Raw genomic sequence first — 16724 nt, forward strand, 5'->3', positions numbered from 1 at the left:
CTTCAAGGGTCTGCTGAATCCCACTGCTGCTTCAGTAAGAAGATACTATGCTATGGGCTGCTTGTGTTCAGGCTTGTGACAACAGGTCCCAGCATATTCATACCTGCTTTATCACTAATCTGTTGCCTCAGAACTTCAAGGTAGGTAAAATAACAAAATATTTGAATAATAAAATAATAAAATTGTAAAAATATTGGATAATAAATGGGTAAAAGCAATGCTATAGTAAAATAGTAAAACAGTATCAGTCATGTCTTTTAACCTCTGCATAAGTTGGATTTAAGTGGGGCAAAGTTGCTCGAAGTTGTTGGACCTTACTGTCTCTTCCAGAGTCACTGAAGTCCAGTGGCAAGACAGAAAGTCAAGATGACTAGCAATGACTCTGGAGTCAGTGTTTGACCTTAGCATCTCAGTGTCTGACTAAGCTCTAAGGCCTTCACAGTGCCTGCTTCAGGCATGAAGGCCACTGGAACAAATTGTTCTAACCTGTCCATTATATGAGGGAAAGTTTTCTGATCTTGGAGTAGCCACTCCCACCTCTGACTTAATGCCAAGTGTGAGTCCATTGTCGTCATCAACCTGATTTTTTAGCTTGTCTGTTAAGATAGTATTACTGGGATGTGGCCATTGTGCATGTGGAACAGCCCTCAGAGCAGAAGTGCTTGTCTTCCTTGACATCCCACATATCCCTGCCTCCCAAATCTAAGCACATATTAGCTTTTATGGAATGCCTACTACGTGCCATCCCCCGTGCTGTGGATGTGTGAAAGGGAGTGAGATGAGTTGATATAAGAAGAATAAATACAAGGTCGTTTGGGAGGTAAAGCATTATATATGGCACCAATAAAACATACATGGATGTATGTGGATATGTTTATATACTTTTTTGTTTTTATCTTAGCCATTTATGCATATATTCTTCTCAACCCTTCCCAACCTTTCCAAATAAGACTTAAGCAAAATCAAACAATTCCCGACCATGCCTGAGAGGATATATTCTATTGTACAGCCATAAAACAGTATCTTTTAAGAAATGAGGCAGATACCTTTTCTCATCTTGTAGAGAAGGACCAATCTGTAATTATGGTTTTGAGATGTACATTTTCATTTTAGAGTTCTTTTCCATTAATTTTGATGTACTAATGTATATATTTTTCTCTTTCTGTTTATTCCATGCTGTTTTAGTTCATATGAACCTTAAATTCTTCATATTTGTTCTTACTGCACAATGATATATGTTGATGTATCCAACTTGCTTAGCTATTTCATCTAAAATTGATATTCTTTTTTCTGGTTCTTCCACAAAAAATACTGCTATGAATATTTTTTCATATACAAAATCATTCTTTATGTCTTTTACTTTTTCTGCTCTAGCTTAAAGGGTGTGTGAGTTAGTGATGTTTTCTCAAATAATTTAAAATTGTTTTCCAGCATGGTTGAGCCAATTTACTGCTCACTAACTTTGTTAGTATGCCTGCTTTACCATAGTCCTTCCAAAACTGATCTTTTGTCACCCATGTCATTTTGCTGGATGTAAGATCAAACTTCCGTTGTTTCAATTTTAGTTTCTCTTAATATTAGAAGATTCTTTCAAATGATTGTTGAGTTTATAGTTGTACTTGAAAATTTTTTGTTCATATCTTCTGATCATTAAACTTTTGAGCAAAATATCTTTATTTCACATCCTGCATATTATTTTCTTTGTAGGAATCCAGTACACAAATGGATTTGAGTATACAAACAATTGATGACATTAAAGAAATTATCCAAATAGATGGAACTGGAGATACATCATCAAATGAAGAAATAGGGAGTACGAGAGATGTGGATGAGAATGAATTTCTTGGTATTATTGATGCAGAAGATCTGAAAGTTCTTGAAGAAGAAGGTGATAGTATCTCAAATGAAGATTCAACCACTAATAGCAGTGATAATGAAGAGCCCCAAATAGACATTGTAGAGGAGGTGATGATTATTTTGATGATATGACTTTTTATTACATATAAAACAGATTTATTAGTTAGGCCCCTAAGGTTAAAAAGTTAATAAGAAGAATAATTTCTCTTTTTAAACTTGAGGTGTGGCGGGGGGGAGAGGATTTTTTAACTTGGTAAAATGGTCTTTTAAAAAAAATTTATAAAGTGCAATTAAAAATAGTGTTAAAACAATATTTAAAACATTGCTCACCTATCCTGCTTAGATATAGAGACATTAAGGGAATCAGGAGAGGGTTAAAGGAAGACAGGGATGGGAATTGTAAAGTTAGCAAACATTTTAAAGCAGCAGTAAGCTTCTGTCTTGCTTTTTAAATAAAATCTAGTAAAAACTACTTAATATGGTCACCTTTACTCTTTAGGACCCTTTAAATTCTGGGGATGATGTTAGTGAGCAGGATGTGCCAGACCTGTTTGACACGGATAATGTAATAGTCTGTCAATATGACAAGGTACAGTATGCATTTCCCCACCCTTAGCTTCATTAATGAAATTTGATGTATCCAAAAGTCATGTTAATTGTGATGGGAAAACTAGTAGTTGCATCTGCTTAGTGTTTAACTTAGGTTATCCTTGAAAGAGGCTATTAGAATAAGTATATGTTGGAGGCTTCCTCTGAGCCTAGCACTAAATACTAAATAAAGTTTTGAGAGATGATGAAGTTGAGATTGGAAAAACATGCAGCAATTAGAGAAAAATCTAAAACAGTACATGACAAATTACTCAATTAAAAAATAATTAAATGCTAAACATGCCTGATTTAGACCAATGCTGTGGGTGGTCAGGAAGAATAATTCAGTTGAACAGATGTTTATTAAGCATCTACACTGTATACAGTGGAATGTGTGGCATTGGGAGAAATAAAAAGCTTAAATAAGACAATTGAACAGCTCTCTTTCCTTTCTGTTGTCAGTCATCATTATTTGAGCTGATTAGAATAGAAATCTTTTTTGATTCTCTTCTTTTTCCCTATTATAGTTAAAACAACTCTCAGATTCATTTTGAGAGCTTCCATTTCAAATTGTCTTCTTTTTCATTCAGTCTTGGGACATGTGATTGTGTCTCATTTCTCTGAACTTAGAATCATAAGATTTGATTCAATAAGCATTTGAAAATGTGAAGGCCATATATGAACTATGCCTTAGTACTGCGGTATATACAAAATATTAATATTGATTCTAGGTTCTAAAGAATTCTAGTCCCTCCTTTTCATGGTGCTTATGATGTGTTAGGGAAATAAAATAATAATTGTAAGATTCACTGTACATAAGTGAAGTCACAAAATAAAGTGCTCCACTAGATATGGAGGACAGGAAGAAAAAAGTTCCATGGAGGAATTATCATTTGAATTAGAATTTAAAGCACTGATAAGAATTCGCTTAGTGAAGAAGGTAGAGGAGAAGACATTTTAGCCCTGGAGAATAGGGAGGGAGAAAGTAGCCTAGATGGCTTGGGCATAGACTTCATGAAGAGGAGTGAATATAATACAAGGGTTTGAGGGCCTTGAATACTATATAGATTATTAATATGCATTATCAAAACAACAGACTCCTTAGATAAATAAAATGATAAATTAATTTTAAAACAAATTCTTAAACAATAAATCTTTCCTCCTGTCTCAAGGTAGAGTATGGTCTTGGCTCTTGACAACTAATATAACTAACACTTTGTAACACCAGAAAATTGAGTACTGGATAGTTAATACTTACTGTCTGTCATTAGCTGTTGACTAATAGTGGCAAAGTTTGAAAGGAAGACAGAATCCCTGACTTAAAGTCTGATAAAATAAGACTGTAAATATTTGGAAATTTGCACGAAAATTATATTTACATTGCTGTTTGAATTTAGTTGATTTTAAGAAATTTTAAGAAATTAGAGCCCATGAAAAAAAAACAAAGGATTGTGTCATAAGTGCAAAAGAAGGTCAGAGAAATTGTTGGCAAGCCCGTGTTCTGGGGAAGTGCTGTCCTCTACTCTTTAAAGTGCTGTCTTTTATCTCTCTCTGCTGGGCATGTGCTCACCTTTCTCCCTCTTGAGCCCTTTTTCACAAAAGAAGAGACTTCTGGTCTTCATGCATGGCTGGACTTAATCTGACCAGCATTTTCTTTTGTTTAAATTCTTTTTCTGTATATGTTATAAACAGTACTGAGTCCAGGCTCTCAGATTATGTGATATATAGAATTAATAGTGTTGAGATCCTTCTCACAGAATACTTCCAGAATAAGGGAAACTTGGGTCATACCAGGTTTTACTCAGTAACATAGAATGTTGTGACAGGAATCGTATCCAGTTAGTTCTGCTATAATGCTTGTTTGGAAAATTTAGTTTTGTTCGAATGTGATTGCTATCTTAGGGATGAGAGTAATCAACTCTCTAGTTTGCTCCTTTACAATTTCTTTTGCGAGAAACAAAAAGAATGCAGAAAATTATACTCCTTTGCAATCACTCACAAGCTGCAACCTTCTAGCACCCATTTCCACAAGCAAACTTCAAGTCTTTTCTGGTCACATTAATTGCATTTCTTTTGGTACAGTAGGAGATGTGGGCAGAAGAGAGATAGGCACCAACCCTACCTTATTTCCTGCCCCCATGGCCTCGGGCTCAACAGCAGCCTGAGGCTGCTCATGTTCCCACTTACCTTATACAATATACAAAATTGTGCTACTTTAAAAAATATCAGCTTCCTATTTTTTTATGTATCACTGATGAAGTTTTTTAGTCACGTACCTCTAACTTTCTCAACAAGCTCTGTTGTTTTCATTGCATTAGCCTAGCATTTCATTGCCTAGTAGGGTGATTTTTTTTTTTTTTTTGAGGGGGGAATATGTTTCATTATAGCAGAACTGTTTGTGTATTTAACTATAGACCTTCACATTGTCTATACTATTTAGATCTTCATTGGATATACTTACTAGAAAGGCCTTAATAAAGGAAATTGGATGGAACTTGATTTGTATCTTAAATCATCATAGGAAGAAAGATAATGGGGCTGCTAGAAGACACAGTGGATAGAGCACTGGTCCTGATATCAGGAGGACCTGAGTTAAAACCTCAGACACTGTGTGATCCTGAGCAAGTCACTTAACTCTGATTGCCAACTTTTCCTCCAATTTCCTTCCTGCCCCTTTCTTTTGAAGGATAAGAGAGAAGAGAAAGTTTGCTATGGCAGGGTAATACAGGAACAAAACATAGAAATAAGAACCATTTCAGGATGGTTAGGACAAACCTTTCTGAAAGAATTATATTTCTGGATATATTAGGAGATACTTGGATAGTTAGGATCTTAAACATTAGGCTAATGAGCTTGAACTTGATAATAGGTAGTAGGGAATTCATATCTTGATATGATATTATGTGATAGTATGAAGGAATGTTTCAAAAAATATAATAGTATACAGGTTGAATTTCAAGGGACATCTTGAGGTAAGGAGCAACACATAATCCAGGCATGAGGTGGTGAGCACCTGGACAAGGGTGGTGGCAGCTGAAAAATGGAAAAAATCAGTAAGACTTGGTAAAAATTGGATATAAGTAATGAGAGAAGGAGTATAATAGATTACTGCTAGATTTCACAGTTGGGGACTTGGGAGAATGGGTAAGTATTGATAAATAGGAAAATGTTTTTGATACTGTTTTGCTTTCCTTTTGTACTTTTTATGTTCATATTATAATGGAAACTCCACCTTGACATTGTCTTCTTCTCTTGGTTCCCTTGATCACTTATTATATCTCCAATTTGCTCTGCTAAGCCTTGATCTTGATATTCATTCTGCCATCTGCTGCCTTTACTTCTACACATATGCTGCTAAATGACAGTCTTCTGACTTGTCTGCTACAGATTTATGTTATATAACCTCATCTGGGGCCTTATTTCTGCCAGGTGATCTTTTTATACTTCCTTTTCTCTTTCCCTTTCTTTGCAATTGGGGTTAAGTGACTTGCCCAGGATCACCCAGATAGGAAGTGTTAAGTATCTGAGAGCAGATTTGAACTCAGTTCCTCCTGACTTCAAGGCTGGTACTCTATCCACTGCGCCACCTAGCTGCCCCTATACTTTCCTTTTTAACCCATGATTCCTCTTACTACAGCACATATTCCAGGGCTTTTCATCTCACTTCAAACCTTTCATGGCTCCCTCTCCTGGTTCGCCATCCATTGAGAACTTTGCCTCATAAATTACTGAAAAACCGAAGTCATTCACCAAGTTCCCTTGTCTTGCCTCCTCCTCATTTCATGTCCCCAGATGTTCTGCCCTCTTTTCCTTCCCCTTGTCTCACAGGAAGAAGTGGTCCATCTCTGACCAGCCATCCTTTTTCTGTGCACAAGTGATCCCCTCCACCCTTGTCTTCTCCAACAGATTGCTTCCTTTGTCATCCCACTTTTTATCTTCAGTTTCTCCCTGTCTCCTGGCTACAAACATACTTATGTCTCCTCCAATCTCAAAGATTTTTATCCTTCCACATCTGCTAGTGATCACCCCATATCTCTCTGTTGAAGCGAAACTCAAGAAAGCCCCCACAGAAGGTGTTTCCGCTTCCTCTTCTCTTTTAAACCCTGTCTTTTGGCTTTTGACCTGCCCATGCCACTGAAGTTGCTCCCTTCAAATCTGACATATCCAGTGGCCTTTTCTCAGTCCTTTGATGATGTTGATCACATTCTTCTTGATATTCTCTTCTGACCAGGTTTTTGTGACATTCTCTTCTGGTTCTCTTACCTGACTGCTACTTTCCAGTCTCCTTTGCTGGCTCCTCTCCTCTGGGGCAGGTAGTCTTTGCCTTTTGAAAGTGAGATATGTAGAAGTTATTGTGTCTTTTTTTCCCTGGGAACTTCTTTTTGGAAATAGTGTCTAGTGTGTGTTAAATGCTAAATCCTGTTGAATTGAAAAATGATGTAAAGTGTGGGGTGAAATCTTCTGTGTGATACACATTCCTTTTAAAAATTTTTATTAATGATTATTTGTAAAAAGCAATTTATTTAGCAAAGGAACACTTAAACTCATTTAACTTGTAAAGTTTTTTCTGTTTTATGGATAACTTTATGTACTCTTTACATTATTTCTTTTTCTTTTCCAGATTCATCGAAGCAAAAACAAATGGAAATTTTACTTAAAAGATGGTGTAATGTGCTTTGGAGGAAAAGACTATGTGTTTGCCAAAGCCATTGGAGATGCAGAGTGGTAAATCTTGTGTGCTCTGCTTATTAGCTCTTTATGTCTATGTAGACACCAGTGAGAGTATATTAAATATTCTGAAAATTTTTTGTTTAAAATAAATAGCTTACCAAAAGATTGCTAATGTACAAAACCAGAAAGAACCTGTGTGTTTACATTGTAGATAAATGGCAATTATTTCTTTTCTTGGTTTGTTCCTATGAGTTAACTGATTCTTCCCATTATCTGTATTCTCTAAAATATAGATATTTAGCTTTATTTGATTTCCAAATTGATGATGATTGTCGGTAATTGTTTCAGAAACAATAGTACAACAGGAAGAATGCCCTAGTTTTTCATTATTTTAAGTCATTTCTGGTTTCTTCTCCTTGATTAAAAAATACATGTCAGTAATTAGTGATTTTCTCTTTTTGTTTGTTTAAGAAGAAGAAAAGATGAGGAAGTTGAGAAAGATGCAGTGGTAATTCAAAGTGAAATAGCAAATATTTTTCATAAGGAGGGTTAATGCTCTTACTCTCAACATTTTGACTAGTTTGGATTGCCTATAGTGAAACTGGTGAAGTGGGAACATATAGAATTGTGATAAAACTATTGAAGCAATTCAGAAAAAAAAATCTGGAATTTAGAATTTTTTCAAGTTCTACTTATGGAATTCAAATGATAAGTTTTGACCACATATGACACTTTGTAAAAAAGACTGAGCTTTTGAAGAAAAAATAAAGCCATTTGTTCTCATATGATATGTATCCTAATGAATATTAACTTAGTGTTATATAAAAATGTTGCAGTTTTATTGAGCAAATTTCTGTTCCAGCCCCCTACAAGCTTAAATTAAAGTGATTGAAATTTTTCCTTGTAGAAGTTTTTATTTGGGGAGAGGCATTGATTTGTAGTTTATTGAAGAAGAAAATAATAAACCTGTTTAGCTATTACCAGTGCAGAATCACTTTCTCTGCCTTTTCTCTCTCTCTTTCTCTCCTACATGGCAAGCCATTCCTAGAATTATTTACTGGAAACTCATCAGTACAGTTGATATCATGAATACTAGTTAGTGAACATCAACATTCAATTGCTTTTTTTTTTTTTTTTTGAATTATAGGACCTCTTGGGATTTTTAAAACATTCAAGTGATATAGAAATGTGAATAGTATAATCTCCTATGCCTGAAATGCTCTTCTTCCTCATCTCTGTCTCCTGGCTTCCCTTACTTCCTCCAGCTCAACTCTCACTTTCTGCAGGAACCCTTTTCTGATCTTTGTTAATGCTAGTGCTATCCCTCTGCTGATTATTCCCAGTTTCTCATTGTTATGGTTTGTATATACTTGCTTACACTCTCCCGTGTTAGTCCTTGCTCTCAAGTAGCTCACAGTCTGTCTTTGGACTTTCTTTGTATTCCTCAGAGCTTAGCACAATTTTTGACATATAGAATGCGATTAATAAATAGTTATTGACTGGCTAGTGTTACTTGAAGTTCCATAATAAGTAATTACTTAAATTTTTTAAAATACTAGGCAAAGTTTTTTTTGGGTCTCAGTTGGATTGGATGATTTGTAAGGTCCATTTTCATTTTAAAATTCCACTGTGAATAAGTTTAGAAGTAACTATTTCATGTTTAACATTGGGTTTCATGTAGCAAGCAAGCCCAAGAATGTAGCAAAAAGAGTAAGAAATGGACAAACCAAAAACCAGAATTCAAGTTGTTGGGAGAAGTATCAACAATCTAAGATATAAAGATGACACCATTCTGATGGAGGAAAATCAAGAAGATTAAGAAACCTCTTGATGATGGTGAAAGAAGAGAGTGTAAAAGCTGGCTTGAAGCTTAACTTATATATATAGAAGCTTAACTTAAAAAAATATATGTATATATGTATATATATTGAAGCTTAACTTAAAAAAATATATATTATATATATATATATATATATATATATATATATATATATATATATATATAATATATATATATATATATATATATATATATATATATATATATATGCGCAACTGGGTTCCATCATCTCCTGGCACATAGAAGGAGAAGAAAGGAAGAAACATCAGACTTTATATTCTTGGGCTCAGAAATCACTGCAAATGGTGACTATAGCCACGAAATTAGAGACCCTCCCTGTAAGGAAAGCTTTGGTAAATCTGGAGAGCATAATAAAAAGCAGAGATGTCAGCTTGCTCACAAAACCAAAGCTAGGGCTTTTCTAATAGTGGTATATAATTGTGAAAATTGGATTATAAGAAAAGTTGAGACCTGTAGAATTGATGCTTTTGAATCTAATAATCCTTTAGATAGCAAGAAGATCAAATCAGTCAATAATTAAAGAAATTAATTTACTGGAAATTATTCACTGGAAGGCGAAATACTGAAGCTGAAGCTTAAATACTTTGGCCACATAATGACAATATGGGACTCATAGGAAAAGACCTTGATGTTGGGGAAGATTGAATGCAAAATGAAAAAGGGTTGGCAGAGGATGTGATGCATAGTGTCATAGAAATAATAAACATGAACTTGGATAGACTTTGAGAGAGAGGGGAGGACAGAAGGGCCATGGGGTCAGGAAGAGTTAGACATGACTGAATGTCAAAAATGGGAAATTAGTTTTGTGAGAGATGGCATTAAAAACACAATTTTTCCCCCTCAGGTAGAATTACTCAAAGCTTTATTAAAAGATAGTTGGCCAAGTTGGGGAACACATTATTTCTTTTAGAGTCAACCATCAGTCCTTAAATGTTTGGAGTGCTTTATCCATCACCAAACAGAAAAGTGTAGCCAGGAGAAATCGGGACTATCTGTTAAATCTAGACTTTTCTTACAGTGTAGATCATAGTATTAGGTTGTAAAACTTATAAAAGGCATTAACTTAAGATTTATTGAAGGGTCACTTAGATTAACCTCGTTTTGACATAATGATATATTCATAGGAAAATGTGTAATTTGTGGGAGAAGGGGAAGAATGTGAATATAATGAGAATACATCTCTCCATTTTTCATGCCTCTAAAAAAGGAAGGCCATTTTTGTAAATAGGTACTTCAGCCAAGCAAGCTCCTTCTAGAAGATGAGTTTAGCTTTGGACATATGGAGTTTGAGGTCCTGATAAGAAATCCAAGAAGTAGTTAATCTGTTCTAATAAAGGAAGGAGGAGGATTTACTTTTTTAAAAATCAGTGAATAATTAAAAAAATTATTTGATAGCTCACATTTATATAATATTTTAAGATTTCCAAAAGACAGCACTAATTCACTGATGAATAACCTTTTAATAGCTGAGCTTTACAGATGATGAAAAGAAGGCTCGGAGTTTCCCTAGGGTCACATAGAGGGAAAGTTCAAAGGTTTATGGAAGGGACCTCAATTCAACCAATCCAAACCTCTCATCTTATGCATGAGGCTAAGTGTCTTGACAGAGGATAACTTCTCATTAGCAGCATCAGAGATAGGGTTTTAATCCAGGGCTTCCAATTTCAGTGCCAGTATTCTTTCCATTTTGCCATGTTGCAGAGACAGCAGTCAGGTCTTACTGATTCTATTTTAAATTTGTACTAGGGTTGCTTTATGTTTGACTTTAAAAGTAATATTATGTATCTGAAGTGGATTATGGTATATTTTGCATCTGGTAGATCCTATTCAAGAGAGTTTTGTTATTGGAGTATGAGAAGTACTTTTTAAATAACATAGTTATACCCATAAACAATCTCATATAGATTTAAAAAAACAAAGAACCTTGTTGACATTACTAATGGTTACCCATTGGCCTTTTGTCAAATGGTCTTCTGCACCATTTTTCTCTTAAAATGATAGTGATTGTTGTTTAGTCATTTTCAGTCATGTCCAATTCCTTATGGCTCCTTTGGGGGTTTTCTTGTCAAAGTTGTTGGAACAATTTATTTATTTCCTTTTCCAACTTAATTTAACAGATGAGGAAATTCAAGTAAACAGGGTTAAATGACTTCTGTCCAGGATCACACAGCAAGTGTCTGAGGCCACATTTAAACTTCAGCTTCCTGACTCCTGGCACTCTTCACTGTACTGCCTAACTGCCCTTAATGATGGTAGTAGCTGATAATTATATAATATAAACTTTAAAAGTTTTTTTTTTTTTTTTTTTTTTTTTTTAACATGGGCTGTATCATTGGATCTTCACAATAGCCCAGTGAGATAGATGCCACAGGGCAGTTCCTATTTTACAACTGAAGTAAATGGGTGGGAGGAGAGAGAGAATAAAAATGACCAGATCATGGTCACTGAATTGTCAGAATCATCCAAGTCTTTCTGACTCCAAGTTCAGCACGTTTCCCATTATCAACGTAAAGGTTAGTTGTGTGTGTGTGTGTGTGTGTGTGTGTGTGTGTGTGTGTGTGTGTGTGTGTGTCTGAAGGCAGGGACTTGTTTTGAGGGAAAAAATAGATACTAATGGATTTCAAGAATAGGAGAATTATTTTATCACATTGATGGGGATGATCATTACCTAAAAATAAACTCAGGTTCTTGTGTTGATGTCTGATAATATCAAACCAAAGAAATGAAGAAAAAGTGCAAAGAACAAAAAAATTTTTGTCTTTGTCTCTTCAGTGCGTAGCATAGTTGCTGGCATATAAAAATTTGTTGATTGATTGATAGTGCAATAATAGCATCAACCTAAATTAGTTTTAAAAGGTCTCCTATTCTTTTAAAAGACTATTAGAAGACAGAAGGAAATACAAGTAATTATTTGGAATATCATGTTGATTTTCTTTTCCTGGCAACTAATAAGAATGCTCTCTCTAAAAGCTGGGTAGAACTGAGTAAGTCTGCTGGTGGGTAGAAGGAAAAGGTTATGTGGGTGTAATTTTACAAACTATAAACCATATTTTAGACATAGACATGCCACAAATCTTCAATAACCAACTTCCCCAAGCCCAACAACCACTTTGGCTATACTATGGTGATATAATTTTGACTTTTTTTTTTAAGCACAAAAGAAATACATTTGTTATCCCAAAGCATTTTCCATTTATTCAATGTCCCTGGTTAATGGGCATCTACTCTTCCTTGCTATAGTAATTACAGAGCCATATTGACATTTGAAATAATGGCTTTACAATCTGTCTTTGCCATCACTTTTTCCACTCTTTCCATTGCTTTGACGTCAGGCATTAACATGAAAGCCTGAGTGAATTTATTTCTGGGTGATGATTAATCCACCAGTGTGGTAAAAGTGCTTAAAATTTTTGAGTGAAGTCTACTAGTACCTAGTTCCCACCCCACCCCAAATAAAAGATCTATATAAAATATAGAATCTCTGAATCAGACAATAAATTGTTTATACATTGTAAATTAAAGAGACTAATAATCATTTTAGAATATAACAATTAGAAAGTAAATCTGATGTTTGAAAATTAAGTGAATTTAAATAGGTTTTTATTTCATTTTTTCCCCATCTCAATGAAGAATGACTATTTACTTGATGACTGCAAAAATGACATAAGCATCAGTAGCTTCACTTTTCTGGCCTCCATGACAGAATAAAATCATCTGGATCCCAGTGTTGGATTCATTCATTTCTTGATTTATCTTGTGAAACAAGATAAGTTCATCTAACTTATCTAAGCAGTTGCCAAAAGGAGCAGATTCTATCTCCGTGATGTGTCTTGCGTTCATCCTCTTTTTCTCTACTCACATGAAAACTACTTTCTTGCTTTAGGTGCTCATCAGGTCCTGGGTGGACTCCAAGTTCATTGTCCTTTCCCCCTCCAAATCATTTTCTGTTCTGCTACTAAAATAATCTTAAAGTACAAGCCTGGTCATGTTACTCATGATAAATAACCTTCAGGGATTCCTTGTTACCTTTAAGATAAGACAAAAATAAAAACTTGGCTTGGCTTTTGATGCAATTTCCAATCTTATCTTCACCTATCTTTTCACTTTTAAAAATGCTAATTCTTGTTTACCCACTTTAGATTTCAGCCAAAATGACCTTCTTCCTATTACACATCGCTTGATGCTATTGTATATATTGCTTCCCGTTCCTGGAATGCACTTTGTGTTAGTGTCCTTTCCCTTATCATCACATCATCTATGTAACTGCTTGTTTGTGTGGTCTCCTCCCAGAAGAACACAAGACCCTTGAAGACAGGGACTGCATTTTGCTTCATCTTTTGTGTCTTCCACCCTCGGCACATGGTATGTTCTTTAAAATATTTATTGTATTGAATTAAACTAATACTGACATTTTGATTTCTGAAAGGTGGGAATGTGATACTTCCAGATAAGTGATAAAATGTAATGAAAAAAAATTTATTCTGAAATTAACACCAAATGAAATGGGCAGAAACATAGACATAGTAGGACAGAAAGAGGATTGTAGAGGAAGTGAAATTTTTATTACATAAAGCTGCTTTTCTCCTTAAGTATACAATAAGTTCAGCCTGCAGCATTTAAAGCTGTCCTGATTATTTGTGCTTCTTTCTCTGCTATTTAAGAATTCAAAATTACTTTCTTTTTACTCTACTCGTATAATTCTTTATTCTCATCTTTCCACTGGGGAAAAAAAGAAAAAGAAAGGCTTTATACTCAACATTTATTGAATGCTAAATATATGCTGAGCATAGTCAAGGAAAACAAGCTTCCACTGTATCTGAAAATGTGTCTTATTCTGTATTTTGAGTTTATTATGCCTCTGTTAAAAGGTAAATAGCATGCTTTATCATCCGTCCTCGGGAATCATGGTTGGTCAGATTTATGAAGTTTTTTCAAAGTGGTTTTTGTATTTGAAGTCATTGTACAAATTGTATTCCTGATTCTGATTATTCCACTCTAGATTAGTTCTTATAGTTTGTTTCTTAAAGTGTTATATACATGGTAACTATTATTTTTATTTCTTAGAAGTTTTGTCATATCTTAGGGTGAAATCATATTCCATTATATTTCTGTGCCATAATTTGTATGGTCCTTCCAACGACTCCCTTTGTTATAGTTCTTTGCCATGAGTGTAAATACTTAATATATAGGCTATTCCAAAACTTTTAGTACTGTTCCTAGCTTTAATAGCTTAGAACTGCACTAAGACTTTTGGTACACACTATATATGGATTATTTTCCTTTTTCATTGTTATTTTTTGGGTACTGTCTTATTAGGGATATTGCTAAGTCAAAGGTTAAGCTCATTTTGATCATTGAAGGCATAATTCCAAATTGCTTTCCAGAATGATTGAACCAATTCACAATTCCATAAACTGCATTAATGGATATGTTTTACCATAGCCACTCTACCATTTATAAATTTCCTTTTTTGCCACTCTTGCCAATTTTACTGTTGTGGAGTAGAACCTGAGAGTTGCTTATATTTGCATTACTCTTATTATTAGTTTTTTGGAGCATTTTTTCAGATGTTTGTCGATAGCTTGGATTTCTTTCTTTGAAAAATGTTTGTTCATATCCTTTAATATTTTAGCTTTTGGGGAATGGCTCTGGTTCTTACAAATTTGAATAATTTTCCTTATCTTGGATATGAGATCTTTATCAGACAAATTTATTGCAATGATACTCACCTTTCTTATGTTAGGTGAATTGATTTTCCTTGTGCAAAACCTTTTGAATTTTATATAATAAAAATTGTCCATTTTAACTTCTGTGATTGTTTCTATATAACCTTTAGTTGATTATGAATCTCTTCTATCAATCTGAATGATTGTGAGATATTTGTCCACATTTAATTTCTGAAAAATTGCTTTCCAGTTTCCCTAACAGTTTTCATTGGTGAGTCTGAGCTCTTTAGGTTTATTTGCAATTGTATTTGTTGTATGTGTATATATATTGTGTATATATAGTATATAAGATTATTGCTTATCTATAAGTATCACAATTGATTTCTATTTTTAAAAATCAAGTATGAAATAGCTTTGATGACTACTTTGTAGTATAGTTTGAAATTTGGTACTTCTAGTTCCTCTTCTTTCCCTCCTTTATTTAAAAAAATAATTTCTCTTAAGATTAGCACTTTTTTTCTTACAGATAAATTTTGTTAATATTTTGCCTGTGTCTATAATGTTATCCTTTGGTAATTATATTGACATGGCACTGAATAAATAAATTTATATAGTATTGTAATTTTTATTAAATTGTTAAATCATCATCATTATTAATATTAATATTAAATTAATATAACAAATATTAATATAATATTATAACAATATATTATTATATTATATAATAAATATTATATATAAATATATTATTTAATTTTTTATAATTTAATTTATATTATATAATTTAATTTATATATTATATTATATTATATATAAATAAATATAATTTAATTATTTAATAAATAATATAAATAAATATATAATAAATAGTAATATAATAAAAATAAAATAATATAATTAAATTAAATAATAAAATTAAATCAATTAATATAAAATTAATATTAAATATTAAATTATTAAATCAGCTACCCCTGATGGAATTAATAACTAAATAAATTATTTTTATCTTTATTTGTATAAAGTGTTTTATATTTATAGATAATTCTTATATATATTGTCTCAAGTATTTTGTACATTCTGTAGTTAATTTGAATATAATTCTCTCTTTTTACTAGACTTTGTTGATAATACAAAAATGCTAATGTTTTATATTCTGCAATATTCTTAAATTTATTTTCAGGTAATTCTTTGGGGTTCTTTAGATACTTGTGTTATTTTTTTAAAAAAAGCAATAATTTTATTTCTTTCTTGTCTGTTTATTCTGTTTCTTTTTCTTGTCTTATTATTATAGTCAACATTTCTGGCATTATGTTAAGTAATAGTGGTAATAATGGGTAATTTTGCTTTATGCTTGATGTTGTTGAAAATGCCTCTAAACTTTCCTAGCTATATATGATATTTGCTCAAAGCTTTGAATAGATGCTATTTACTGTATTAAGAAAAAGTCCATTTGTGCTTTCAAATATCTAAAAAAAACCCACCTAGAAACCTGTGTTGTATTTTGTTGAAACCTTTTTAGCATCTTATTATAATCATGTAATTATTAATTATTTTTGTCATTAATATAATCTTATGTCTTTTTTGGGGGGCTATTGAACCACACTAGTATTTCTGATATAAGTCCAATGTAGTCACACGGATAATCTTTTTTAATGTGTTGTTATAGCCAAATTTGATATTTATTACATTTTTTGACTGGTATTCATTAGAATATTGATTTATAGTTTTCTTTCTCATGTTACCAAGTTTTTAATAAACATCACATTGTGCCAGGCATAGGCTAAGCAGGAGGAGTATAAATACAACAAAAACCAGATAGTCTTTTCCCTTAAGGAGCTGATATTCTAATTGGGGGAAGGCAGGACTGTTTTAACTGTGTCCTATAAATTATGTATTGTTTCATTATTAAAATTTTCTATTATTTCTGTGACTTGTTCTTTGACTCATCATTTCTTTAAGATTTTTTTTATCTTCAATTAATTTTTGATTTTTCAAAAGCTTTTTACTGAATATATTTTAAAAAATACATTTTGGTCAGTGAAGATGTTAGTATTTTTACATTTTTGCATCTCTGACTGAGA

The 16724-nt window shown here is 33.0% G+C and overlaps 1 protein-coding gene across 1 annotated transcript in view; it reads left to right on the forward strand.

Annotated features, from left to right (window-relative positions):
• The window catches only part of GTF2A1L (general transcription factor IIA subunit 1 like), a 48709-nt gene extending 41287 nt beyond the window's left edge, over nucleotides 1-7422 (forward strand). The window contains exons 7-9 of the mRNA XM_051975240.1: nucleotides 1708-1965; nucleotides 2357-2446; nucleotides 7067-7422. Coding sequence (XP_051831200.1) covers nucleotides 1708-1965; nucleotides 2357-2446; nucleotides 7067-7174 — 456 coding nt within the window. The 3' untranslated portion in view covers nucleotides 7175-7422. The remainder of the gene's footprint in view (nucleotides 1-1707; nucleotides 1966-2356; nucleotides 2447-7066) is intronic.
• Nucleotides 7423-16724: the final 9302 nt, after the last annotated feature.

Source organism: Antechinus flavipes, chromosome 2 (genome assembly GCF_016432865.1).
Source record: "Antechinus flavipes isolate AdamAnt ecotype Samford, QLD, Australia chromosome 2, AdamAnt_v2, whole genome shotgun sequence".
NCBI classification, from domain to species: Eukaryota; Metazoa; Chordata; class Mammalia; order Dasyuromorphia; family Dasyuridae; genus Antechinus; species Antechinus flavipes.